Source organism: Erinaceus europaeus, chromosome 7 (genome assembly GCF_950295315.1).
Source record: "Erinaceus europaeus chromosome 7, mEriEur2.1, whole genome shotgun sequence".
NCBI lineage: Eukaryota > Metazoa > Chordata > Mammalia > Eulipotyphla > Erinaceidae > Erinaceus > Erinaceus europaeus.
The window spans coordinates 32,350,154-32,377,035 of record NC_080168.1 but is presented as its reverse complement, the minus strand read 5'-3'; the positions used below and the strand labels follow the sequence as shown (position 1 = coordinate 32,377,035).

The following is a 26,882-nucleotide window of genomic DNA, read 5'->3' as shown; positions in this document are numbered from 1 at the left end:
TTATACCACTTTACTACGTAACTATTACATACCATCAAAATGTTCTGGACACAGTTTAAATTTCTTTCTTCCTTCCTTCCTTCCTTTCTTTCTCTTTTCTTTGCAATTAATAGTCGATTACAAAATTGTAAGGTTCCAGTACTACACCCACCACCAAAGTTCTGTATCCCTAGCCTCCCAATCTCCCAAAGATAACCACCAGAGTTGTCACAAGTCTTGAAACTTTGCTTGTTTCTGGTTTTTTGTTTGTTTGTTTGTTTTTGTTTTACTTTGCTTTTTTTTTTTTCCACGTTCATGTGTATCAGAGAATTCTAAGCAAGACTTACATTTATTATATCATGGTTATTTACCTTCTAGAGGTAGGAGTGAGGAGACAGACTAAACAAAGGGGTATGTGTGTATGTTAAATTATTTTAATGAGAGACACAGAGAGAGAGAGAGAGAGAGATCAGCAAACTGCTCAGCTATGGCTTATGGTGGTGCTAGGGACTGAACCTGGGACCTTGAAGCCTAAGGCATGAGAGTCTTTTTTGCATAATCATTATGCTGTCTCCCCAGCCCTAGTTTCTCTCTCTCTCTCTTTTTTTTTTTTTCTTCTTTTTTTTTTAACCAGAACACTGTTCCGCTCTGGTTTATGGTGGTACAGGGATTGAACCTGGGATTTGGAGCTTCAGACATGAGAGTCTGTTTGCATAACCATTATATTACCTAACCCTGCCCCTAAATAAAGTTTTTTAAGCTCTGTTATATATGCACCCCTGGAGGTAACACAATGGATAAGATGTTGATTTCTCCAGCATGAGGTTCTGAGTTCAATCCCCAGTATAGCATGTGTCAGAATGATAATCTGATTCTCTGCCTCACTCCCTTCTCCCACACAGACACACACATCTCTAATAAATAATAAATATATATTGCCTCCAAAAATTATTGCTGGGACTCAGTGCTAGCACTACAAATCCACTGCTCCTAGTGGCCATTCCCCCCCACTTTTTTCCCTTTCTATTTTATTTATGATAGGACAGAGAGACATTGAGAGGGGAGGGGAGCAAGAGAGGGAGGGAGAAAGACACCTGTTCCACTGCTTGTGAAGTGCCCCTACTCCCCCCGTACAGGTGGGAAGCTGGGGGCTCACTCGAACCTGGATTCTTGAGCATATCATTGCACTTAGTACATAGGTGCACCACTGCCCAGCACCATAAATAGATCTTTAAAAAAATAAATGCTATACAGAAAACATTTTAAAGATATAGGGACAGGAAACAGCTCAGTTATTTAGCACAGGACTTCCATTGCCAAAGCTGAGTGATACTCTGCTCTCTCTCTAAAAAAAAAATTTCTAGGGAGTCGGGTGGTAGTGTAGCGTGTTAATGTGGTGCAAATCGCAAGGACAGGCAAGGATCCTGGTTCAAGCCCCTGGCTCCCCACCTGCAGGGGAGTGAGTCACTTCACAGGCAGTGAAGTAGGGGAAAAAAAATTTCTTGATGGTGGGAATGGAGTGGAATTACACCCATTTTCTTATAAACTTGTAATTCAAGTGGTCTGGGAGGTGGTACAATGGATAAAGCATTGGATTCTCAACCATGAGGTCCCGAGTTCAATCCCTGGGAGCACATGTACCAAAGTAATATCTGGTTCTTTCTCTCTCTCCTCCTATCTTTCTCATCAATAAATAAATAAAATCTTTTTAAATAAATAATTTGTAAATCAATATTAAATCACTAGTAATATAGATATTATTTTAAGATGGAATAAATTTATAGGAGACTTAGTCTAGATTGGTTGGCCAGGGCAAGCCTTCTCAGAAGAGATGGCATATATAATAAAACTAGAATGATGAATCTTTTAAGCACGTGGGGGTAAAATATCCCAGCAGATAAGTTCAAAGATTCAAGGAAAGGAATGAGACTGGCATGTTGAAAGAAGTTAAGAAAGTCAGCCTGGCTAGAGCAAACAAAGTACAAATATTTCCAGAGGAAGTCAGAAAGGAAGACCAGATCTCATGAGGGCCAGAGAGAAGAAATAGCACAGGGCAGGGAGATATAGCACACTGCTTGTGCTTGAGTCCCTGAGTCCCTGGCACCACCATAGCCAGAGCTGAGCATTGCTTTGCAAAAAAAAAAAAAAAAAAAAAGGGGGGAGGGGAGGAGACAGGGGAGGGGAGAAAGGAGGAGGAGAGGGGAGAGAAAAAAATAGCACAAAATCAGTCATTAGGTATCAATGTCATTCTCTCTCCTTATACTCTTACAAGAGTAATGAATTGCATTTTTCTGATAATAGAAATTCTCTTTTTATTTTATTTTTTTCAGAGGGAGTCAGATACCAGAGTACTGTTCAGCTCTGGTTTATGGTGGTGCTGGGGATTGAACCTGGGACTTCAGAGCCTCAGGCATGAGAGTCTTTTGCATAATCATTATACTATCTTCCCAGCCCCAGAGATTTTTAGTGTGATTTCATTTTTTTTTTTTTTAAAGAACTAGATTGGGACCAGGAAAATAGTTCACCCAGTAGAGGGCACACAGTGAGAAGCTATTCTAACCCCTGGCACAAGAAAGCACCAAGCATAGCACCATGGAAAGCATCATGAACAGTGACACAGTCTTTCCTCTCTTCCTCTCTGGAATTAAAAGGAAAGATTCTGCCAGAGTGGTGAAAACGTGCAGGTATAAAAGCCCCATGGGGGCCGGGCAGTAGCACAGCAGTTGTGCACATGGCTCGAAGCACAAGGACCGGTATAAGGATCCCGGTTTGAGCCCCTGGCTCCTCACCTGCAGGGGCGGGAGGCAGTTTCACAAACAGTGAAGTAGGTCTGCAGGTGTCTTTCTTTCTCTCCCCCTTTCTGTCTTCCCCTTCTCTCTCGATTTCTCTCTGTCCTATCCAACAAGAGCAACAAAAATGGGGAAAATTGCATTCAAGTGTGGTAGACTCATAGTGTAGGCACCAACCCCCAGCAATAAAACCTGGAGGCAAAAAAAAAAAAAAAAAAAAAGCCACAGCAGGAGATAGAGACAGAGTTCAGTCTGGTTATTGGAGTTCTGATTTTCCAAGAAAAGGAAACTACAATTGCAGCTGGGGAAATACATTAATTGGAAGAGCTCTGAACTTTCATGCCTTTAAATTTCTGGTTTGATCCCTGGCACCACAAGGACTGGAATGGTGGCATTCCCTCTCTCTTTGCTGGGGCTCGGTGCCTGAACTATGAATCCACTGCTCCTGGAGGTCGTTTTTTCCATTTTGTTGTCCTATTTGTCGTTGTTATCACTGTTATTGGACCGGACAGAGAGAAATTGGGAGAGGAGGGGAAGACAGAGAAGAGGAAAGACACCTGCAGACTTGCTTCACTGTTTGTGAAACGATCCCCCTGCAGGTGGGGAGGCTGGGGCTTGAACCAGGATCCTTAGTCTGGTCCTTGCACTTTGGCCATGTGCACTTAATCTGTTGTGCTACCGCCCAGCCCCCTGAAATCAGGCATTTTTGTAAGAAAAATCTAGAAATCTGGAAACAGAAAGCAAAGTAACCAAAAGGGTCTAAGAAAGGTGAAGCTTTACTCCAAGAGTTAGACCTTGTTGCCAACAAGCTCTAGTTCAGCATATTCACTTAAGTGACATTGGCCTAGATGCCTTAACTTCTCTGGCCTACTTGTTCATCTCTAAAACAAGGAAGTTTCTTTCAGCAGTGAGTTTAAGAACTGTGAGTTATGCCTCTCCTTTTACTTTGCAAATTAGAGGATTGAAATCTCATTGGTGAAGTTACTAATGAGCAGTATATAATTTTCCACTAACATACATGAGCAGTGAGTGATTATTCAAAAGCAAAGTTCCTCTACCAGCATACAAGAAGTTGTAGGATGTTTAACCAGTGTTGGGATGGGGGTGGGGTTGTCTCCATAGGCAAAAGTCTGCTTTGAAGAAACATCTTCATTTTCATCAAGAACTCCGTAAGGAGACCAGAGGATTGCAGTGGACACAGAACATTTCAAGACCATGGGTCTACTCTTACTTCCAACTCCTACAAAGACCCAGATCATAAGGCTAGAAGAAAATTCAATAAAAAGTAAGTTGGATAAAAAGTGATTTCCTTCTAAATTGCATATTGAGTCTAATCAGTTGCATTTCGTGATTCACCCCAACCCATATATAACCTCACACTTTTTAAAGAACTCTTTACTCATCTAAAGACTTTGTTTCCTATGATCACATAAATCCAGGCACTTTAGTATTTTAAATTACCCACAGTTTCAGTTAAGCCCAGTTGAATTTCAGCTAGTAAGAAATGACATGGTATTGTGGTACAGGAGGATAAAGCATCAAACTCTCAAGCATAGGATCCTGAGTTCAATTCCAGGCAGCACATGTATCAGAGTAATGTCTGGCCCTTTCTCTCTCCTCCTGTTTCTCATTAATAAATAAATAAAATCTTTAAAAAAAAAAAAAAGAAAGAAAGAACATGTTATTAGAAGTAACATAGTGGGAGTTGGGCAGTAGAGCAGTGGGTTAAGCGCACGTGGCAAAAGTCCAAGGACTGGCATAAGGATCCTGATTCAAGTCCCTGGCTCCTCACCTGCAGGTGAGTCGCTTCACAAGCAGTGAAGCAGGTCTGCAGGTGTCTATCTTTCTCTCCCCCTCTCTGTCCTCCCCTCCTCTCACAATTTCTCTCTGTCTTATCCAACAACATTGACATCAATGACAACAACAATAATAACTAAAACAATAAAAAAAAAAAAGCAAGGGCAACAAAAGGGAATAAATATTTTAAAAGATATATAAAAAAAGAAGTAACATGTATTGGAAGTCTAAATTATTTCATTTCAATGTGTCTGAAAGGAGTGCACATAAATAGAAATTCTGTAATGCAGATAATTGAGATTTCAGAGTAGCTAATTTATACAATAATTATTATATATTTTTTAATTTATTTTTTTATTTTTTGCCTCCAGGGTTATATCACTGGGGCTCAGTGCCTACACTACGAATCCACTGCTCCTGGAGGTCATTTTTCCCATTTTGTTGCCCTTGTAGTTGCTATTGTTGTTGTTGTTATAGCTGTCGTCGTTGTTGGATAGGACAAAGAGAAATCAAAAGGGGAGGGGAAGACAGAGAGAGGAGAGAAAGACACCTGCAGACCTGCTTCAACACTTACAAAGAGACACCCCTGCAGGTGGGTCGCCGGGGGCTCAAACCTGGATCCTTATGCCAGCCCTTGTGCTTTGCACCATGTGTACTTATCCCACTGTGCTACTACCCAGCCCCCCCAGTAATATTATATAAGTCAAAGCTACATTCATTTCTTCCTAAGAATCTAAAATATATCATCTAAAGCAACCAGTTCATAAATATTAAAATCAGCTATTTTGAGAGCATTTTCACATCTTTAAAGTATAGATTCTTTTTTAAAAAAATTTTTATTTAGTTTATTTTAGTGAGAAAGAGTAGATATAGAGGGAAAGATACGAAGAGAGAGAAAGACCAGAACAGTGCTCAGTTCTGGCTTATGATGGTGCTGGGGATTGAACCTGGGACCTCAGAGCCTCAGGCTTAAAAGGCTTTTGCATAACCATTATGCTATTTCCCCAACCCAAAATATATTCTTTACCTGCACTATACAAAAAGTAGCCACAGGCTGGCAAGATATTGAGCTGTCGGAGTCATGATGCATTTTTGCATAGAAAATAAATCTTGACTTTTCCAATAACCCAATAGTTCACCTGCTTTATCATACACACATCCCAGGTCAAACCCAGCCCCCACAACAGTGGAGAAAGTTTTAGTGTTGTGGGGTCTCTGTCTCTGTCTGAGAAAGCAGTAAAGCCCCAAGAGTGACCAAAAAAGAAGGAAAAAAAAAAAAGTAGAAAGCAAAACCGTAGTCACATGATGTAAATATTTAAAACAATGAATTCTCCAGTCTCTCTAGCAGCACATGAAATGCTCAACAGGCACCTGTAGAAACAGGGGTCAGGGTGGTGGTGCACACGTTACAGTGTACAAGGACCCAAGTTCGAGCTCCCAGTCCCCACCTGCAGGGGGGCAAGTTTCAGGAGTGGTGAAGCAGGGCTGCATGTGTCCCTCCTTCATCACCCCCTTCCCTCTCAATTTCTGGCTGTCTATTCAATAAATAAACATAATAAAAAAGGAACTGACTACTGTACTGGACAGCACAGACTCAAAATACTTCTGTCATCAACTCTACTGAACAGCACTCTTTTCAGAATCCTGAAAATTGACAAAATCAGGTTTGGGTCCTACCTGTGCTTGGTCCTGCCATTCATGAATGAAGCAGGGCTGCAGGTATCTCTCTGCCTCTTGTCCTATTTTCCCCACCCCTCTTAATTTCTACCTCTATTTAATAATACAAACACAAAAGTTTTTAAAAAGACAAAAACTTCCAGGATTATCGCTGGGGCTTGGTGTTTGCACTACAAATCCAGTGCTCCTGGAATCTATTTTTCCCTTTTGTTGCCATTGTTGTTTATCATTGTTGTTATTGCTGACGTTGTTGGATAGGACAGAGAGAAATCAAGAGAGGAGGGGAAGACAGGTCCTACAGGGAGGGATCCAGCAGCTCAAACCGGAATCCTTGCGCTTTGCGCCATGTGTGCTTAACCCACTATGCTACTGCCTGGCCCATCTTTAGCACTAATTTTAATATCTTAAGTCATAAGATCAAGCCGGCAAAATAGCTCACTTGGATAGTGAGCTGGTTTTTGTCATGTGCCTGCCCCAGGTTTGAGCCCAGCCCCCACTGCATGGAAGTGTGGTCTCTTTCTCTGCCTTCCAACTGCTCTATCAAATACATAAATATATACCTGCATATCATAAGATCACTAAATAGGCTGAAAGAGCCTTGGCAAACAAGATCAATAAAAGGATATAAAAGCAATCAGAATTTCCCCATAATCCTGACTCTTCTCACTATGTGCACTTAGCCCGGTGTGCTATGGCCCGGTCCCCTTGACTCTTCTCTATAACCTCTGCCCACAGCTATAAAACTTACTATTCCCTTCAAACACCCTAGAATGCTTATGCTACTAGCTTTCTTTGTAAGATGCACCTCCATAGTCCAGAACTCAAGCTTACCTTTGTTGATGGACTTGCTTAGAGATAGTATCTATGTGTAATTCCTTGCTTTATATAATTAAATATGTATTATTGTTATAGTGTGTTAAACAGAAATAAAATGACCAAACACTATCAGTGAATTTAAATTTCCAATTTTTTTCTTAAGCTTGTCGACCCTTGCACATTCAATTCACTCAAGAGTGCATATTACCAAGCACAAGGACCCAGGTTCGAACCCCTGCTCCCCACCTGCAGTGGGGATACTTCACGAGTGGTGAAGCAGGCTGCAGGTGTCTATCTCCCTATCTCCACCTGTCCTCTCAATTTCTCTCTGTCCTGTTCTATCAAATACAACCAAAAGAAAAAAAGGAAAAATGGCCACTGGGAATGGTGGATTCGTAGTGCTGGTACTGAGCCCCAGAGATGACCCCGGTGGCAAAAAAGGAAGCAAGGGAGGGAGGGAGGAAGGGAAGAAGAAAGGAGCCATCTTAAATAATTCAATCAAGAAGAAATAATCCTCAGTGAAAATACCCTAGTGGAAGAAATTACCATTACTGACTTTATCCCTTCCTTCACAAATTTAAGATGATGCAGTCAGGTGCCAGCTACTATAACTATTATTCAAAATTCCCTGGTAACTAAACTCTTATCATCTAAGTGCTAAGCATCTTCAATCGGACACCAAATTATATATTCATATATTCAGAGCTCAATCATATTTGTTGTGTGGCAGGTATATGCAATTCAAGGAGTATTTCCTAGAAAGAGACCTACTTCCTAGTTATTACTAGCAATTATGTTTTCAGGTGATAATATGAAAGAGCTCTAATGAAAACAGAAAATAGCTCACCTGTATAGTGTACTGCATTGTTGCATACACAACCCAAGTTCAAACCTAGTCCCCACTGCCCTGAAGGAAGCTCTGGTGTTTTGGTCTCCTTCACTTACACTTGCTTCTCTAAGTAAATAAATAAATGCTTCAATTCGGGGTGGGCAAGATAGCTCACCTTTGCCATGTGTGCGACACTGGTTTGAGTCTGACACCCAGCACACTAGGGGAGCTGTGGTGCTATGGTGTCTTTCCCTCTCTCCTTATTTCACACCTTCTATCTGCAAAAACTGGCCCTGGGCAGTAAAGCACTCATGATGGAAAAAAAGAAAAAAGTTTTAAATTACCTAACCAACATATATACAAGTACTTTTCCAGTTAGGGTCAAATATAGGAATTTTTTTTTAAGATTTTATTTATTAATGAGAAACATAGGAGAAAGAACCAGACATCCCTCTGTTACATGTGCTGCCGGGGATTGAACTCAGGACCTCATGCTTGAGAGTCCGCTGCTTTACCCACTGCGCCACCTCCCGGACCACAGAAATTTTTTTAAAGATATTTTCTAATATTTATTTATTCCCTTTTGTTGCCCTTGTTGTTTCATTGTTGTAGTTATTTTTGTTGTTATTGATGTCATCACTGTTGGATAGGACAAAGAGAAATAAAGAGAGGAGAGGAAGACAAAGATGGGAAAAGAAAAACACCTGTAGACCCGCTTCATTGCTTGTGAAGCAACTCCCCTGCAGGTGGGGAACCAGGAGCTTGAACGGGGATCCTTTCGCCAGTCCTTGCGCTTTGTGCCATGTGTGCTTAACCCACTGCGCTACCGCTCAGCTCCCCAAATAAAGGAATTGAAAAGGCAATTACTTCCCAACAAGTTCTGAATAGTTAAGCTGTAAATCATAAGCTGTTCTAAAGACAGGTTTTGTTAAGTTAGTTGGTGGGCCTAGAGATAGTTCACCCAAGCAGAGAATGTGTCTGACCATGAGTTGAGGCCCTAGATTCACGTTCTAGCACATGGTAGCACCATGGACAACACCAGAATTCCATGGATGATGGAGTTGATGCTCTCTTCCCTAGATTCGTTCTTTTAAGTACAGCGAGTTCTTTCCAGGTCCTATGAATTTGAATTTCAATTCTATAAAAATTTTAAATACTTTAGAAAGGGAGAATCTAAACAAAATATACCAAGCCTTAAGTAGAGAATATTTTTGTGAATTATTAAAGGGGAAATTGAAATTGTCATATAAATCTAGGATTTTTGGCATGCCCATTTATTTAACATGATTGGGTAACGTGTGTGTGTGCGCGCACGCGCACATACATACACCGTACAGGAATACCAAGCTGTTCTATTTATTTATTCCCCTTTGTTGCCCTTGTTGTTTTATTGTTGTCATTGTTGGATAGGATGGAGAGAGATGGGGAAGACAGAGAAGGGGAGAGATAGACACCTGCAGACCTGCTTCACCACCTGTGAAGCGACTCCTCTGCAGGTGGGGGGCCAGGGCTCAAACCGGGATCCTTGTGCCGATCCTTGTGCTTTGCACCACGTGCACTTAACCGCTGTTCTTCTCTTTTTAACACTGAGCAAGTAAGTATGAAGGTACGTGGCCTTAACTAAATCCTTGATGCAGAAGGCACTTGAGTAACTTTGCATGTTTCAGTGTCAATCATGATCCTCACCACTATACAGTACTAAAGAACACTTTTTTTTTTTTTTGTACCATGTATAGACAATATTTTCCAGTGTTGGCAAGAAAACTTTTGGTTCAGGCATTTTATTTCTGTACAAGAATAAAATGAACTGTAGTAAGATTTTTACAAATATTGTTTATTTTAATGAAGCTGGTACAGACACTGTCCATTTAAAACCCATATCCCAGGCCAAAAAGTACAAATAAAACCAAAAAGAGCAGTGTTCTGTTGTATACACTTCTGCATGAATAACTTTAACTGCTAATGAAAATTAGAGCTTTTCTGGGATCTTCTGACAAGATTTTCCTTTACTCTTAAAATGCTTTCTTCAGTGAAGCCATCTCTGGAGTTAGTACTCTCACATCTGTCATTTCATATCCAACCTGATATTCCGCTTCTTTTGGTCCAGACCCTCAGATTTTTAAAAGTAGCTTCAAGTTAAGGAAAAGTCATTTTCCACAGTTCAGTTCTCTGAAAACTTCCATCTCCAACTGAAAGTCATAGTCCAGGAGTGAAGCAATCACACACTAGAATTTCAAGGTCAATTGGAAAGTCATTGTGAATACTTGGATTGGTCGATCTTATCACAAACCTGAAAATGCACAGTCCTAGAAAAGGTGGCCTCTCTGTGCACACGTTAATTTTTAAAAAAAGAAGAGGGCAATATGAAGGGGCTGAGGTTTGATCACCAAAAGTCAGCACAATGAAAATGAATGGGCACTAGAATTCAAATTATCAGGTGTTTTAAAGAGGTGGGGTGCCAGTTCTCAATTCTGTTTTGAACACCACATTACAAAAGAACTATTTTCAAAAATAAAAAAGGATTGAGGGAGAAGAAAAAAATAATAATAAAAAGAATATCTAAGCCATTGAATGACCCCCTGTTTGTTCCTGATAAACTTCAATCACATCTTCTTCCTCCATTCCCAGCTATAAAAGGAAAGAGAAATATGTTAGTAATAGAATATAAAAGAACTAGAAGAGCTATTTTTTAAATTGGCTAAAATGGACCCAGGAGGTGGCACACCTGGTTAGGGCATATGTTACCATGCCCAGGGAACCAAGTTCAAGCCCCTCTCCTCTCTCTTCTATCCTATCCAGCAACAATAATAACTACAACAATAAAAAACAAGGGCAACAAAAAGGAAAATAAATAAATTTTAAAAAATAATTTTTTAAAAACCTAAGTGTTTCTGAAAAGTATTAAAGGGGCTTTAAATCTAATGAACCATGTATTTAGTAATTTAAATAATATGTCACGGTCTATTTCCCAAAAAGCTATTATTTCTAGATGTACCTATTTGATTGTTACTCTCATCTCTCTCGAAGAACCTTGGTTTCACTTTGAAATAAATGCGGTCTTAGTTGGAGAATACTGCCTACAATTTCATGTCCAAGTGACTCACTTGGCTGTCTGCGGCTCCTTCTGTTACATAACTGTTTCATAAGGACCAGTCAGCCTCAGTGCAGAAACATCACATACACATCTACTCAAGAGCTCCAGCTTGGGGGTTTTGCTTGTTTGTTTCGCTTCAAATGACCCCATTTGCTCCAATGTGCCATTTCCCACTCTTGGTGGACTCTTCTTTCAATATCAGAGAAGGAGAGAGGGAGAGAGAGAGACCACAACACTGCCCCACCACTTGTGAAGTTTCCTGTACCTTTGTGCTCCCATGTGGTGCCTGGGGGTTGAACCCAGATTTGTGTTGTTTCCCAATATGCTTTATGTGCACAGAGGTAAGCTGGATTTCTTTTCCCTTAAAGGCACTACTAATCACAACTGCCTCTGAGAAATAAGAATGCAGTAGTTTTTTTTTTATTTCTTTTTAATTTTTTATATTTTAATTTTATTGCTGGGGCTCAGTGCCTGCACTACGAATCCACTGCTCCTGGAAGCCACAGTGCCCTTGTCGTTGCTGTTATTGTTGCCACTGATGTTGTTGTTGGATAGGACAGAGAAATCGAGAGAGATGGGAAAGACAGAGGGGGAGAGAAAGATATAGACACCTGCAGACCTGCTTCACCACCCGTAAAGTGACTCCCCTTCAGGTGAGGAGCCGGGGGCTCAAACTGGGATGCTTATGCTGGTCCTTGCACTTTGCGCCACCTGCGCTTAACCCGCTACACTACCGCCCAACCCCGAGAATGCAGTAGTTTTGTGTATACTTTCCACTTTATATGTTTTGATTGCTTTTTTATATTAATTTGAATTTTAACTACAAATCCTTTTCTTTTTTAAACTATGACTATTCTTCATTTAAAAAATAAATGGTAGTGAATAAGGGGCATGGTGCCACACAGAAAGCAGGTAACACCCTCCACGAAGATACTGTACAGACCGTCAATCTGTTGATACTGGAATGCAGCTAACGCTGCAGAGCACTGCAGCAGGCAGGTCACGATCAAAACCAGCATTGTTTCCACTGAAAACTACATCACAGAAGTAAATATTCTAGAATGATAATATAATATAATATACAATCAAGCTGTTGAGGTTTTTTTTTGTTTTACCTTCCCCCTTCCCCTTTTTTTATTTTATATCTCTATAGTAGTCCTATACTAATCAGTCTTTTATTAGTTTATCAATGGTAGGCCATTAATCCCCCAATAAAGAAATAAATTATGACTTTTCCAACATTATGGTATCTGCATATAATACACCCTTAATAAATACTTAAAGGACCAGGTGGTGGCACATCTGGTTGAGCACACATGTTACAGTGCTCAAGGACCCGGGTTCGAGACCCTGGTCCCCACCTGCAGAGGGAAAGCTTTGCAAGTAGTGAAGCAGGGCTGCAGGTGTCTCTCTTTCTCTCTCCCTATCTCCCCTACCCTCTCAATTTCTGACTGTCTCTATCCAATAAATAAAGAAAAAAATTTAAATAAAAAGTAAATACTTAAACTGATTTTGTAGTTTACAGAATATTTTACAAATTTGCTTTCTGTGTATTCAGAAATGCTGAAAATGACAAAAACAGTAATTTCTAATGAGAAAAGTTAGATATGTTATAGGTGATGTTTTCTATCGTTATAAATATGAGAATTAAAATACAGATATATGTGGATTTCAACTTTGGGGGAGTGGGAGGCAGAGGTAGTATGCAGGTGGGGGCCAGGGGCTCCAACTGGGAAGGGATCCTTGTGCTTCATACTGTGTGTGCTTAACCCGGAGCACCATTGTCCAGCCCCAGCGTCTCTATATATGCAATTTTACCGGGCCTGGAGCAATATTTCATTGAGAGACCAAGAGAGAGGAAGAAAAGGAAAAAGGTACCACAGTACTGGAGCTGCTCCCAGTGCCACAGCACCACCCCTGTGGTGCCAGGGCTCAGCGTGCATCCTACTGGGGAGCTATGGCTCCAAACCGTCAAATTATATATATAAACCTTATTTACTACTTAGGAGTTTGACATGAGACAGAGACAAGTGAGAAAGGCGCTCTGGTACATGCAGCACCAAAGAGCCTCAGACATGCAAGCCCTACACTCGACCAACTGGTCTTTTCCACTGGCCCAAATCCTCAGATTTTTAAGTAACTAGATTGGCCCCTGTGCTGCAGATATCCTACTTGTTGTACACAACATGAACATTAAAATATTAAAATAGCTAGTCATTAAAAAAATGCTATTTTGGGGTCAGGCGGTAGTGCATCTGCTTAAGCACATATATTACAGTGTGCAAGGACCCCGGGTTCAAGCCCCTGGCCCTCCTGTGAGAGGAAAGATTCATGAGTCAGTGAAGCAGGGCTGCAAGTGTGTATCTCTGTCTATCTCCCCCTTCCCTCTCAATTTCTCTCTACCTCTATCCAATAGTAAAATATAGGGGAAGTGCTAGTAATACTTTTTCTGTTTACTTATTTATTAGATAAAAATAGAAACCAAGAAGTATGGGACAGAGATGGAGAGAAAGCAAGAGAGAGACAGCCCTGCACTAGGTCTCCACACACTGTAACACAAGCACTCTACTGAATGTGCCACTGGCCAGCCCCAAAGATGCTTCTTATTTTTTCTTAAGGCAGAAAACAAGACCGGGGATCATATTTGGGACCCTGTGCTTGAGAGTCCCACACTTTACTACTAAACTACCTTCTGAGCCACTAAAGATATTATTTTTTAAAAGATGCAAGACTAGGAAACAGCTCACATGACAGAATATACACCATCCTCTGCATGAGACCCTGGATACAAAACCTAGCACTACAGAACCCTGGGAACACCACAGATAGCACCAGGGCATTCCATAAACAATGAGCAGTGCTATGGCTATGTGTGCTTGTGTGTGTCTCTCCACATACATACTTTTCTCTCGCTCTCTCTCTCCCTCTCCCTCTCTCTCTTTTTGCCTCCAGGGTTACTCTGGGGCTCAGTGCCTGTACCATCAATCCACTGCTCCTGGAGGCCATTTTACCCATTTTGTTGCCCTAGCTATTAACCTTGTTGTTGTCGTTATTATCACTGTTGTCACTGCTGCTGCTGTTGTTGGATAGGGCAGAGAGAAATGGAGAGAGGAGGGGAAGACAGAGAGGGGGAGAGAAAGAGACACCTACAGACCTACCTCACCGCCTGTGAAGCAACACACCTGCAGGTGGGGAGCCGGGGACATGAACCAGGATCCTTCCGCTGATCCTTGAGCTTTGTGCCACCTGCGCTTATTAACCTGCTACACTACTGTCTGACCCCCTTTTTTCTAAACCAAAGCATTGCTCAACTCTGGCTCATAGTAGGGTGAGTACTCAGGTAGAAGAGTCTTTCTTGCATAACCATTAAGCTATTCTCCCCAGCATTTTCCAAAATAAGTAAAACTCAATTAAATTGAAATTCAAAATTGGGCCAGGGAGGTCACTTGGCAGTATTACTTGTGCAGGAAGCCCTGGGTTCACTCCTAGTAGACACATTTAAAATGCTATTAAAACAACTTTAACATAATTAATATTGCAAGAAATAAAATTTCAAACATTACAAGGAGGCTTTAAGTCAAGATAGCAGCATATGCCTTCAAGCTCTGGACTATGTGGAAGTTACAAGCTTCAAGAAGTCCACTAATAGAGATGAAAGACCAACACTACACAATCCCCATCAAGATCCCAAGCACATTTTTTAGGAGAATAGAAAAAATGCTTCAAATGTTTATCTGGAACCAGAAAAGACCTAGAACTGCCAAAACAATCTTGAGAAAAAAGAACAGAACCGGAGGCATCACACTCCCAGATTTCAAACTGTATTATAGGGCCATTGTCATCAAAACTGCTTGGTACTGGAACATGAATAGACACACTGACCAGTGGAATAGAATTGAGAGCCCAGAAGTGAGCCCCCACACCTATGGACATCTAATCTTTGACAAAGGGGCCCAGCCTATTAAATGGGGAAAGCAGTCTCTTCAACAAATGGTGTTGGAAACAATGGGTTGAAACATGCAGAAGAATGAAACTGAACCACTGTATTTCACCAAATACAAAAGTAAATTCCAAGTGGATCAAGGACTTGGATGTTAGACCACAAACTATCAGATACTTAGAAGAAAATATTGGCAGAACTCTTTTCCGCATACATTTTAAAGACATCTTCAATGAAACAAATCCAGTTACAAAGAAGACTAAGGCAAGTATAAACCTATGGGACTACATCAAATTAAAAAGCTTCTTCACAGCAAAAGAAACCACTACCCAAACCAGGAGACCCCTCACAGAATGGGAGATCTTTACATGCCATACATCAGACAAGAGGCTAATAACCAAAATACATAAAGAGCTTGCCAAACTCAACAACAAGACAACAAATAACCCCATCCAAAAATGGGGGGAGGACATGGACAGAATATTCACCACAGAAGAGATCCAAAAGGCCAAGAAACACATGAAAAAAATGCTCCAAGTCTCTGATTGTCAGAGAAATGCAAATAAAGACAACAATGAGATACCACTTCACTCCTGTGAGAATGTCATACATCAGAAAAGGTAACAGCAGCAAATGCTGGAGAGGGTGTGAGGTGAAAAAACCCTCCTACACTGCTGGTGGGAATGTCAATTGGTCCAACCTCTGTGGAGAACTCTCAGAAGGCTAGAAATGGACCTACCCTATGATCCTGCAATTCCTCTCCTGGGGATAGATCCTAAGGAACACAACATACCCATCCAAAAAGATCTGTGTACACATATGTTCTTGGCAGCACAATTTGTAATAGCCAAAACCTGGAAGCAACCCAGGTGTCCAACAACAGATGAGTGGCTGAGCAAGTTGTGGTATATATACACAATGAAATACTACTCAGCTATAAAAAATGGTGACTTCACCATTTTCAGCCAATCTTGGATGGACCTTGAAAAAATCATGTTGAGTGAAATAAGTCAGAAACAGAAGGATGAATATGGGATGATCTCACTCTCAGCCCGAAGTTGAAAAACAAGATCAGAAAAGAAAACACAAGTAGAACCTGAATGGAATTGGCATATTGCACCAAAGTAAAAGACTCTGTTGTGGGTGGGTGGAGAGAATACAGGTCCATGAAGGATGATAGAGGACCTAGTGGGGGTTGTATTGTTATACAGAAAAACTGGGAAATGTTATGCATGTACAAACTATTGTATTTACTGTTGAATGTAAAACATTAATTCCCCAATAAAGAAATTTTAAAAAAGAAAAAGAACACTACAAGGACACAAAGGACACATCCTCTCTCTCTCCCGCCCATTTTCTTGGGGGAATATCTCTAAATGACAGGGAAGGTGTCACTAAAATGTAAGCATTGTATGCCCAAGAAAACACAAGATAAGTTCAGAACATCATCTTGTGCCAGAAAATAAGGAAGTGTTCAAGAAAGTGGGAAGATGCTGAAGTTAGGGGAGAAAGTTTGTGATAGCAAACATTCACATTGTTCCAAAGGCTGTCCACACAAATTAGTTGAAATTATGATAAGAAAAATAGCTGCAGAGTAAAGGAAATAAATCATTAAACTGAGTGATTAAAAAAATAACTGCATTGGGCAGAGGTAGATACTATAATGGTTATGCAAAGAGACTCATGCTTAAGGCTCTAAAGTCCTAGGTTCAATCCCCTGTAGCACTGCTCTGGCAAAATAATACTAACAGCACTGTAAGTTTTACTCCCTGAGACACATCAACATTTCTACAGTATTATATATCCCACTGCTAGTCATGAGGAGAGAGAAAAGCTCAAACTGGAACTTCCTAAAATACAGCTAGTCTAGGATTCGGGTGGTTGAGTACATGTGGTGCAAAGCACAAGAACCAGCGTGAGGACGCCAGTTCAAGCCCCCAGCTCCCCACCTGCAGGGGAGTCACTTCACAAGCAGTGAAGCAGGTCTGCAGGTGTCTGTCTCTCCCCTCCTCTCTCCATTCTTCTGTCTTATCTAACAACAACATCAATAACAATAACTACAGTAACAATGAAAAACAAGAACAAAAGGGAAAATCAATAAATACTAAAAAAAAAAAAAAAAGCTAGTCTGTATTCTTCAAAAATGTCAATATGAGAGTGGGGGACACAGCATAATGGTTATGCGAAGGGACTCTCATGTCTAAGGCTCTGATGTCCCAAAAACAACCCCCTACACCACCATAAGCCAGAGCTGGGTTGGAGGGATGGCTCACCAGGTAAACACATGTTTTGTCATGTGCACAGTCTGGGTTCAAGCCCCAACAGTGTCTCTTTCTCTCCCTGCAGGGGTAAGGGGTCTGCCTAGGAGCAGTAAAATCACATGGGTCTGAGGCCCCAGCTTGGGGGGTGAGGGGAGTGAAGCTTAAGAAAGACAAAAGGGGGGGAGTTGGACAGTAGCTCAGCAGGTTAAGCACTGGTGGTGCAAAGTGCAAGGACCAGCTTAAGGATCCTGGTTTGAGCTCCCGGCTCCCCACCTGCAGGGGAGTTGCTTCACAGGCGGTGAAGCAGGTCTGCAGGTGTCTATCTTCCTCTCCCCATCACTGTATTCCCCTCCTCTCTCCATCTCTCTGTCTTATCAAACAACAAGGACATCAATAATAACAACAGTAATAACTACAACAATAAAACAAGGGCAACAAAAGGTAATAAATAAATATTTAAAAAAAAGACAAAAGTGGGAGTTGGGTGGTAGCACAGTGGGTTAAGCACACATGGCACAAAGCACAAGGATCCTGGTTCGAACCCCCAGCTCCCCACCTGCAGGTGAGTCGCTTCACAGGCAGTGAAGCAGGTCTACAGGTGTCTATCTTTCTCTACCCCTGTCTCCCCCTCCTCTCTCCATTTCTCTCTGTTCTATCCTACAACGACGACATCAATAACCATAACAATGTTAAACAAGGACAACAAAAGAGAAAATAACTATTAATTTTTTTAAATATTTTATTTATTTATTTATTTATTCCCTTTTGTTGCCCTCTGTTTTATTGTTGTAGTTATTGGTGTCATTGTTGTTGGATAGGACAGAGAGAAATCTAGAGAGGAGGGGAAGACAGAGAGGGGGAAGGAAAGACAGACACCTGTAGACCTGCTTCACCACCTGTGAAGCGACTCCCCTGCAGGTGGGGAGCCGGGGGCTCGAACCGGGATCCTTATGCCGGTTCTTGTGCTTTGCACCACCTGCGCTTAACCCGCTGTGCTACAGCCCGACTCCCATTAATTTTTTTTAAAAAAAGAGACAGCTAAGGGAGTCAGGTGGTAGCACTGCAGGTTAAGCATGTGTGGCGCAAAGCGCAAGGACCTGGATAAGGATCCCGGTTCAAGCCCCCAGCTCCCCACCTACAGGGGAGTTGCTGAGGAATTATACAGATACAGTCACATCTGCCAAGCTGTCCCCTCAGGCTTTGTCACTTCTCGCGATATTCTCACAGTGCCTTTTTCAACCAATCCTGTCCCGACCCATCACTCCAGGTTGATGCCCTATAAAGCCCTTCTCCTTCCGCCCCTCACTCTCTTGCTGGCCTTTCACTTAGGTGATTAGAAGCAAGGGAGGGTGGTCCGGGAGGCGGCCATTTTTGCTACCTCCACGTGGCCAGAACCACTGCGCTCTCACCCAACTCTGAGGTGTGCCGTGCGAATAAAGATTTGTGTTCCCTCTTCGCTCCAGGTATCCTCTCTCTCTTCTTCGCAGCACAGCTCGACACCTGGCGCCCAACATGGGACCTAACCTGCCCATCCCCCAGACAAGTAACGCCGTTTGGCTACCTATCCACTATGGGCTGCCTTTCTACTTATGAAGAGGTTTCCCAAAGCCTCTACTCTTTCAGAAACAGTTTCTCTGTCTCTGGAACATTTTATTCTGGGCCACACTTTGGTTCCCTGACCAGGAACTTTGGTTCCTTATGACCGTGATCGTAGAGCATAGAAGATGCACGGAGATTTCCCCTGGGACTTTCTGGACTTCCTCCTCCATGTTTCCCGTGGAGAAAGACTACTCTAACTTGAAATGCATTCTCCAGTACCCTGGCAGTCCCCAAGAATGGAGACACGTGGTTAGTTCTACTCTCCTGATTCAATTCTTTCTTCGATAGGAAGACGTTTTTAAAAATGTGTGCCTGTAGCAATCCAGCAGGAACCATCAGAAACATCCTAAATAGAATTTCAAGGAGCTTTTTGGAATAGGACGCCCTCCAGGGACTCATGATGCCACATGGTGAGATCTAGATAATCTGGTTATAGGTGAAAGAAACAAAAACTGCCTACCGCTTTTCTCTCGATTCCCCCATCGTTGTTCTCTCTGAATATCTTAAGTTTGCTGTCTGCTTTCTAGCTGAGTTTCGTAAGAAAGTGATTTTAATGCCTGAATTTTTGTATGACCCATTTTGCTGTGAGTATTCTGAAATTTAATTGACTTAAAAAAAAAAATGCTGGACACAGCCATGATTTCTAGAGATATTCAGAAACAATCCAAAAAATTGTTTTTGCCTCTTTTGATTTTTTTTTTTACATCTTGGTATAAATCTAAACGTTTAATCCTAAAAACTATGAGTATGGGCGGGGTAGATAAAGCAATGGTTATGCTAATGATTCTCATGCCTGAGGCTTCTAACCATGGTTCTTCTGTTTACCTTTCCACATTTTATTGAGTTTAAACTGTTTAAACAACCTTAAAATCATACTAGAAAGGACTTCCAATTATAATGGAGTTATCAATTATAGTAAACTTCTAATCTGCTACAAGTTTTGCTTCACAAGTAAGTGAATTTCAGCTGTCAAGTCTTCATATGAAAAAGCATCTGCTCAAATGAAATCCCCGGAAATCCATTTGGACCCCTGTTCTCTGATATCACCCACAAGATGGCACGACTACAGCAGCCCCCCACCACCCCAAAATCAATGATATGACCTGGCACGACCTGAAGAAACAGATTCACAGACTCCAAAGCTCATTCTCTACAGCATTTCATCCCCTGGCATTTCTCCTGGTCATCTACTTTGGATTGAGACTTCTATCAGACTTGCTAGTATACCCTTTGGACACTTTACACAATTTTACAGCACCTTCCTTCCCTTCATGCTGCTGGTTTTTCAAAGACTGACCCAGAGTAGTTCATGGACTGTTGCCTTCAGGACTATACAACGCCAAATAGCCCCTCTGCTTGGCAGGCCACGCCCTCCCACCTGCAGGTCCTGTCCTTTGAGGCAGGAAATGCCCTTCCCTCATTACTAGGTCCTGCCCCCCCAGAGGCAGGAGATGCCCCCAGATGCAGAAAACGCCCCCTTGCCCAACAGCCTTCCCTTGGCATCACACTGGCTCTTACTGCTCCCCTACTTGTCCCTTCCTGTTTTGTTATAGCATTCAGGTTTATGCCAAAAAGGTTTCTGCTCACCCCTACACTACTATTCCTCTGTCACAGATGGAGTCTTTTAGACATTGAACCATCTTAATGCGATGACTAGATAAAAAGACAGGAAAAGATGTAAAAATATTGTGAGGAGATGGTGGAGCCTGGCAGAGCTTAACCTCTGAGTAGAGTCCCCCCAGGTAAGTCTCTCTCTCTACAGAGGGGTTGAGCACAGGGGGAGACACATGAATCTCACAAGATTGGCGGCCCAATCTCAAAAGATTGGAGGGAAGATAAGTCTTCCCTCCCCCACAAAAACGTCCTACATCTTCCCACCTGAGCACAGCATTCCTTAAAAACATTTAAGCCTGCTCCACTCTATATTTCCTATACTGTGTCCATCAGATATAAAGGAAAAGGGGGAGATCTGGAGAATTATGCAGATGCAGTCACATCTGCCAACCTGTCCCCAGGCTTTACCACTTCCCACGATATTCTCGCAGTGCCTTTTTCAACCAATCCAGTGCCTTTTTCAACCAGTCCCAACCCGTCACTCCTGGTTGATGCCCTATAAAGCCCTTCTCCTTCCGCCCCTCACTCTCTTGCTGGCCTTTCATTTAGGTGGTTAGAAGCAAGGGAGGGTGGTCCGGGAGGCGGCCATTTTTGCTACCTCCACGTGGCCCGAACCACTGCACTCTCACCCAACTCTGAGGTATGCCCGTGCAAATAAAGATTTGTGTTCCCTCTTCGCTCCAGGTATCCTCTCTCTCTTCTCCAAGGCACAGCCCGATAGGGAGTTGCTTCACAGATGGTGAAGCAGGTCTGCAGGTGTCTATCTTTCTCTCCTCCTGTCTTCCTTTCCTCTCTCCATTTCTCTCTGTCCTATCCAACAACATCAATAACAACAACAATAATAACTACAACAATAAAAAACAAGGATAACAAAAGGGAAAATATATAAAAATGAATAAATAATTTTTTTTTTAAAAAAGAGACAGCTAAATAAAACTTGATTTGATCCTGTGACAAGGGAGAAAACTTGTTATAGACGACACAATTAGGACAAATGACAAAATTGGGCTGCAAACTAAATATTCTAATCATACTGAACTTTTCTGAATTTGATTAGGCATCTGTGACTATATAAAATATAATACTCTTCTCAAGAAATATACACCAAATGTTAACTAGTAAATGGCCAAGATATATGAAACCTATTCCCAAGTGGTTCAAAGAACATCACACACACACACACACACACACACACACACACACACACACTCACTAATAAAGGTGGTAGAGTTAAAATAGGTGACTAAATTCTTTAAGCTTCCACCAGAGTTACTTCTGGTGCTTGGTGCCGGCACTACAAACCCATCACTCCCAGCAACCACTTCTGCTTTTCTCCCCCCACTCCTTTCTGTTTTACTGGATAGAACACAGAGAAATTAAGAGATAAGAGGAAGACAGAGGGGAGTTGGGCAGTAGTGAAACGGGTTAAGCACACATGGCGCAAAGTGCAAGGACCGGCTTAAGGATCCTGGTTCGAGCCCCGGCTCCCCACCTGCAGGGGGGGTCACTTCACAGGTGGTGAAGCAGGTCTGCAGGTGTCTATCTTTCTCTCCCCCTCTCTGTCTACCCCTCCTCTCTCCATTTCTCTCAGTCCTATCCAACATCATCAAATGACAACAATAACCACAACAATGATAAAACAGCAAGGGCAACAAAAGGAGAAAAAATGGCCTCCTGGAGCAGTGGATTCATAGTACAGGCACCAAGCCCCAGGAATAACCCTGGAGGCAAAAAAAAAAAAAAAAGAGGAAGACAATGTGGTCAGGAAGGTGGTGCAGTAGACACAGCACTGGTTCTTAAGTGTGAGGTCTTGAGTTCAAGCCCCAATAGCACATGTAACATGTCTGGTTCTCTCTCCTACCTCTCTCATTTAGAAAAAGAAGATATGCTTTTAAAAAGGCAGGGGGAGAGGGAGAGAAGATACCTGCAGACCTGCGTCACCACTCATTAAGTGTACACACGTGCACATGCGCACACACACACACAACACAACACCTGCAGGTGGGGGGCAGGAATTCGAACCAGGGTCCTTGTGCATGGTAATGTGTGCACTTAAGACATGCGCACCACTTCTCAGCCCCCATGACTATGTCTCTAGAAAATAAAGTAGTTGACAAGGACCCATAAGATAGCCCTTGGCAGTGTGTCTGTTTGGCCATGTGTATGACCCAGGTCCAAGTCCTACCCCCACACCAGAGAAAGCTTCGGTGCTGCAGTGTCTTCTCCTCTCTCAGTCCGTCTCTTTCTCTCCATCTGAAAAAGTCAGCCCAGGGCAGAGAAGCCCCAGCTCTGACAATGAAGAGTGACTGGGAGAATAGCTCATCAGCTAGAGTACAGGCCTAGCAAGCCTGAAGCTCCGTTTGCTCCTCAGTGCCACGGGTATTAGTGCCACTGTGCCACCTCCTGGGTCACTTCAAAATATCATGTCAATGGAAAATGATGACTTTACAGCGGATAAACCAGTCAGTTACCTTAGCTACGTGAACAAAGCTATTACCCAGAATGGATGAATAGACGTTATGCATCTCCCGAAGGGACTTACTTGAGGTATGCAGCCTACTCAATACCAAAACCAGAGCAGCAGACAAAACCCAGGTTGAAGGGCATTCTAAAGCCTAACTGGCTTGTACTCTTTAAATGACAAATAATGACTAGGTTACTTCTAAATTAACACAAACTAAAGAAACCTGGTAACTACTTAGATTGTAAATACCGGATACAATCACGGGGGTCAGGGTAGGTAGCTAATGATGACCCCCAAACCAGTGGCTGGCACCTGGCTATTTTGAATGCATCATGCACGATATCAATGTCAGCTTTCCCAAACTGTAGCTCTAACACAACCATTTAGAGATAAAGGGTCGTGGTCCAAAGGTAGGGCAGTGGATCAAGTGCTGGACTCTCAAGCATGAGATCCAGAGTTCAATCCCCGGCAGTACATGTGCCAGAGTGATGTCTGGTTCTTTTTCTCCTCCTATCCCCTCTCTCAATAAACAAAATATTTTTTTAAAAAAGAGATAAAGGATCATACTTGCAAATTCATTTCAGATGGACCACCAATAATGACAACATGCACACAGAGTAATAAAGCAAATATAGCACAATGTTACTGACTAGTTAGTCTAGGAAAAGAGCCACATAAGAAAATGTACAGGGGGCAGGCAGTAGCGCAGCAGGGTAAGCGCACATGACATGAAGCACATGGAAAAGCTAAAGATCCCAGTTTGCGCACATGACATGAAGCACATGGAAAAGCTAAAGATCCCAGTTTGAGCCCCTGGCTCCCCACGTGCAGGGGGATCACTTCCCAGATGGTGAAGCAGGTCTGCAGGTGTCTGTCTTCCCCTCTTCTCAATTTCTCTCTGTCCTATCTAACATCAATAGCAATAATAACAACAAAAATGGGAAAAAATGGCCTCTAGGAGCAGTGGATTGGTAGTGCACCGAGCCCCAGAGATAACCCTGGAGGCCAAAAAAAAGGAAAAAAAAGAGTAAGAAAATCTGTAGTCCGGGAGGTGGCACAGCAGATAAAGCATTGGACTCTCAAACATGAGGTCTTGAGTTTGATCACTGGCAGCACATGTACCAGAGTGATGTCTGGTTCTCATTCTCTCTCCTCTCTTCCTATCTTTCTCATAAATAAATAGATAAAATCTTTAAAAGAAAAAAAAGAAAGAAAGAAAATCTCCACTGTGGGTATACTTTGGTATGATACTGTTTCAAGTTTAGTCCCCAACATACTAGAGGAAGCTTCACTGCTATAGTGTCTTCTACCTATGTTCATCTGAACAAGTCAGCTAGGAGCCAGGGAAGAAGGGAGGAGAGGACAGGCAGCCCAGGAGGTAGCCAGTAGATAAAGCATTGGACACACTCAAGCATGGGAGGGGAGGAGGCAAGAGAGGGTTGGCGGTAGTACAGAGGGTCAAGATTCTGGCTTAAAGGAGGCACAAAGCGCAACAACCAACTGGCGCAAAGCACACGACCGACCGGCACAAGGATCCCAGTTAGAGCCCCCAGCTCCCCACCTGAAGGAGAGTCGCTTCACAGGTGGTGAAACAGGTCTTTCTCTCCCCCTCTCAGTCTTCCCCTCCTCTCTCCATTTCTCTCTGTCTCTATCCAACAACAACAAAATCAAGAACAACAATAACTATAACAATAAAACAACAAAGGCAACAAGAGAGAATAAATAAATATATCAATATTTAAAAAAATATTTCAAAAAAAGATTCCGGCTCAAGGGAGTCGGGCGGTAGTGCAATGGGTTAAGCACATGTGGCACGAAGTAATGGACCAACCAGCATAGTGATCCTGGTTCAAGCCTCCAACTCCCACCTGCATGGGGATCGCTTCCCCAGGTGGTGAAGCAGGTCTGCAGGTGTCTCTCTTTCTCTCCCCCTCTGTCTTCCCCTCCTCTTTCCATTTCTCTCTGTCCTATCTAACAATATCAATAACAACAGTAATAACTACAACAATAAAAAAACCAGGGCAACAAAAGGGAAAATAAATATTAAAAAGTTTGAAATCAATCAATCAATCAATAAGATTCTGGTTCAAACCCCTGGCTCCCATCTGCGGGGGGGGGGGGGGGCACTTCATAAGTGGTGAAGCAGGTTTGCAGGTGTCTATCTCTCCTTCTGTCTTCCCGTCCTCTCCATTTCTCTGTCCTATCCAACAACAATAATGGCAATAACAACAACAATAATAAGTGATAAGGACAACAAAAGGGGAAAAATGGCCTCTAGGAGCAGTGGGTTCCTAGTGCATGCACGGAGCCCCAGCAATAACCCTGGAAGCAAATAAAAATTTAAAAAAAAGCAAGCAAGGAAGGAAGGGGGGGGGAAGGGGAAGAGAAAGAATACAATGGGGCAAGAATGTAAAGAATGTAGTACAGTGTTGGGTGCATATACAAGGTTCTGGGTTCAAACCCAGTACCACAAAAGAAAAGGAAACATACTGTATTAGAATATAGACTATAGAACCCTAACAAATTTGAAAGCATGAAATGTTTTCAAAATTGAAATGTATAGAGGGAGGGCAGGGAATATTGACTTATTTAGAAAAGGTGCCAGCTAAAAAGAGAGTGGGCTTGATCTCAGGAAATGAGAAAAGGCCTGACTTCAAGCTCTACAAGGGGAGAGAAAGTACTCACGGTTCAGCCCCAGCCCCCATCTTAAAACTGAACAGCAGAGAGCTGAGCAGTTAAGTAGCGCAGCGGGTTAAGCGCACATGGCGCAAAACACAAGGGCTGGCATAAGGATCCCAGTTCGAGCACCCAGCTCCCCACCTGCAGGGGTGTCTCTTCCTAAGTGTTGAAGCAGGTCTGCAGGTGTCTTTCTCTCCTCCTCTGTCTTCCCTTCCCCTTTTCTCTCTGTCCTATCCAATAACAATAGCTATAACAACAACAACTACAACAAAATGGGGAAAATGACCTCCAGGAGGAACAGTAGATTCATAGTGCAGGCAGTGGGCCCCAGAGATAACCCTGGAGGCAAAAAACAGAAACAAAAACTAAACACAGCTGTGATGAGTCCTCTGCTCACCCCCCAGCCTCCACTTCCCTGACTCTATGAGAGACAGTCAGCCAGGCATGGTGAAGCCCCAGAGAAGGCAGTTAAGGAAAAGCAAACTATATGAAGAGCAAAGGTTGGCAAACTACAAACTGTCTCTAAGACTTGAGTCATGACGGGGAGGGGATCCCCTGTGCAGACAGAACTCTGGTGGCCAGAGTGGTACAGAACTGTACCCTGTAATATTTTATAATCTTGTAAACCACTATTAAATTACTAATAAAATTTTTTTTTAATTAAAAGAACTGGGTTGGGGAGACAGAATAATGGTCATAACAAAAGACTCTCAGGCCTGAGGTTCTGAGGTCTCATAAACCACAACTCAGCAGAACTCTAGTGGACCACCCCTCCTCCTTCATTAAAAAGAAAACATATTTTATTATCTTGTAATTTTGTAAATCAGTTAAATCACTAATAAAAAATTTATTTAAAGGGTAGAACACCCTCAAGAAAGGATGGGTGAGGAGGAACTAATTCAGTCTTTAGTATTATTATTCCAAGCATCATTCTGATTATCAAAAATGTCATTTTATATTTGTGGGAGGAACCTATATAATATATATATATATATATATATATATATATGCTCTTACACTTACTTTCAGATGGGGGAAGGCAGTGGAATAGAAATGAAAAATTACAACAAAAATAATTCTTAAAGGCAAAAGAAATAATAAAGGCATAGAAGCATTTTTTTAAAAAAAAAGATGACAAACCAAATGTACTAATATATAGTAAGAGTCAGTATTATGTTCTCAAACCAGGTCAAAATACAAAAATCAAACTATAAAGGTTATCACTATAAAATAATGTGCCAATTTTTAGTGTTATAGATGAATTCAGGGTTCTACACATGTGTACTATTGCCAGGCCAGCCATCAGACCCAATTTTTTTTAATTTTCTTGCTTTTTTAATTTTT

General features: G+C 42.1%; 2 protein-coding genes across 5 annotated transcripts in view; one reads left to right on the top strand and one right to left on the bottom strand.

The window, feature by feature from the left end:
- KIAA2012 (KIAA2012 ortholog) overlaps positions 1-19,148 on the top strand; it is a 189,284-nt gene extending 170,136 nt beyond the window's left edge. The window contains exons 22-23 of the mRNA XM_060194124.1: positions 3,891-4,053; positions 19,070-19,148. Coding sequence (XP_060050107.1) covers positions 3,891-4,029 — 139 coding nt within the window. The 3' untranslated portion in view covers positions 4,030-4,053; positions 19,070-19,148. The remainder of the gene's footprint in view (positions 1-3,890; positions 4,054-19,069) is intronic.
- SUMO1 (small ubiquitin like modifier 1) overlaps positions 9,701-26,882 on the bottom strand; it is a 49,249-nt gene continuing 32,067 nt past the window's right edge. For 2 of the 4 annotated variants that reach the window (XM_060194122.1, XM_060194120.1), the window contains 2 exons: positions 11,925-12,037; positions 9,701-10,515 (listed from right to left, as the gene is read on the bottom strand). In XM_060194122.1, the coding sequence (XP_060050105.1) occupies positions 11,927-12,037 (111 nt within the window). In that variant the 3' untranslated portion in view covers positions 9,701-10,515; positions 11,925-11,926. The remainder of the gene's footprint in view (positions 10,516-11,924; positions 12,038-26,882) is intronic. The other 2 variants (XM_007520496.2, XM_060194123.1) reach the window with 1 other exon arrangement.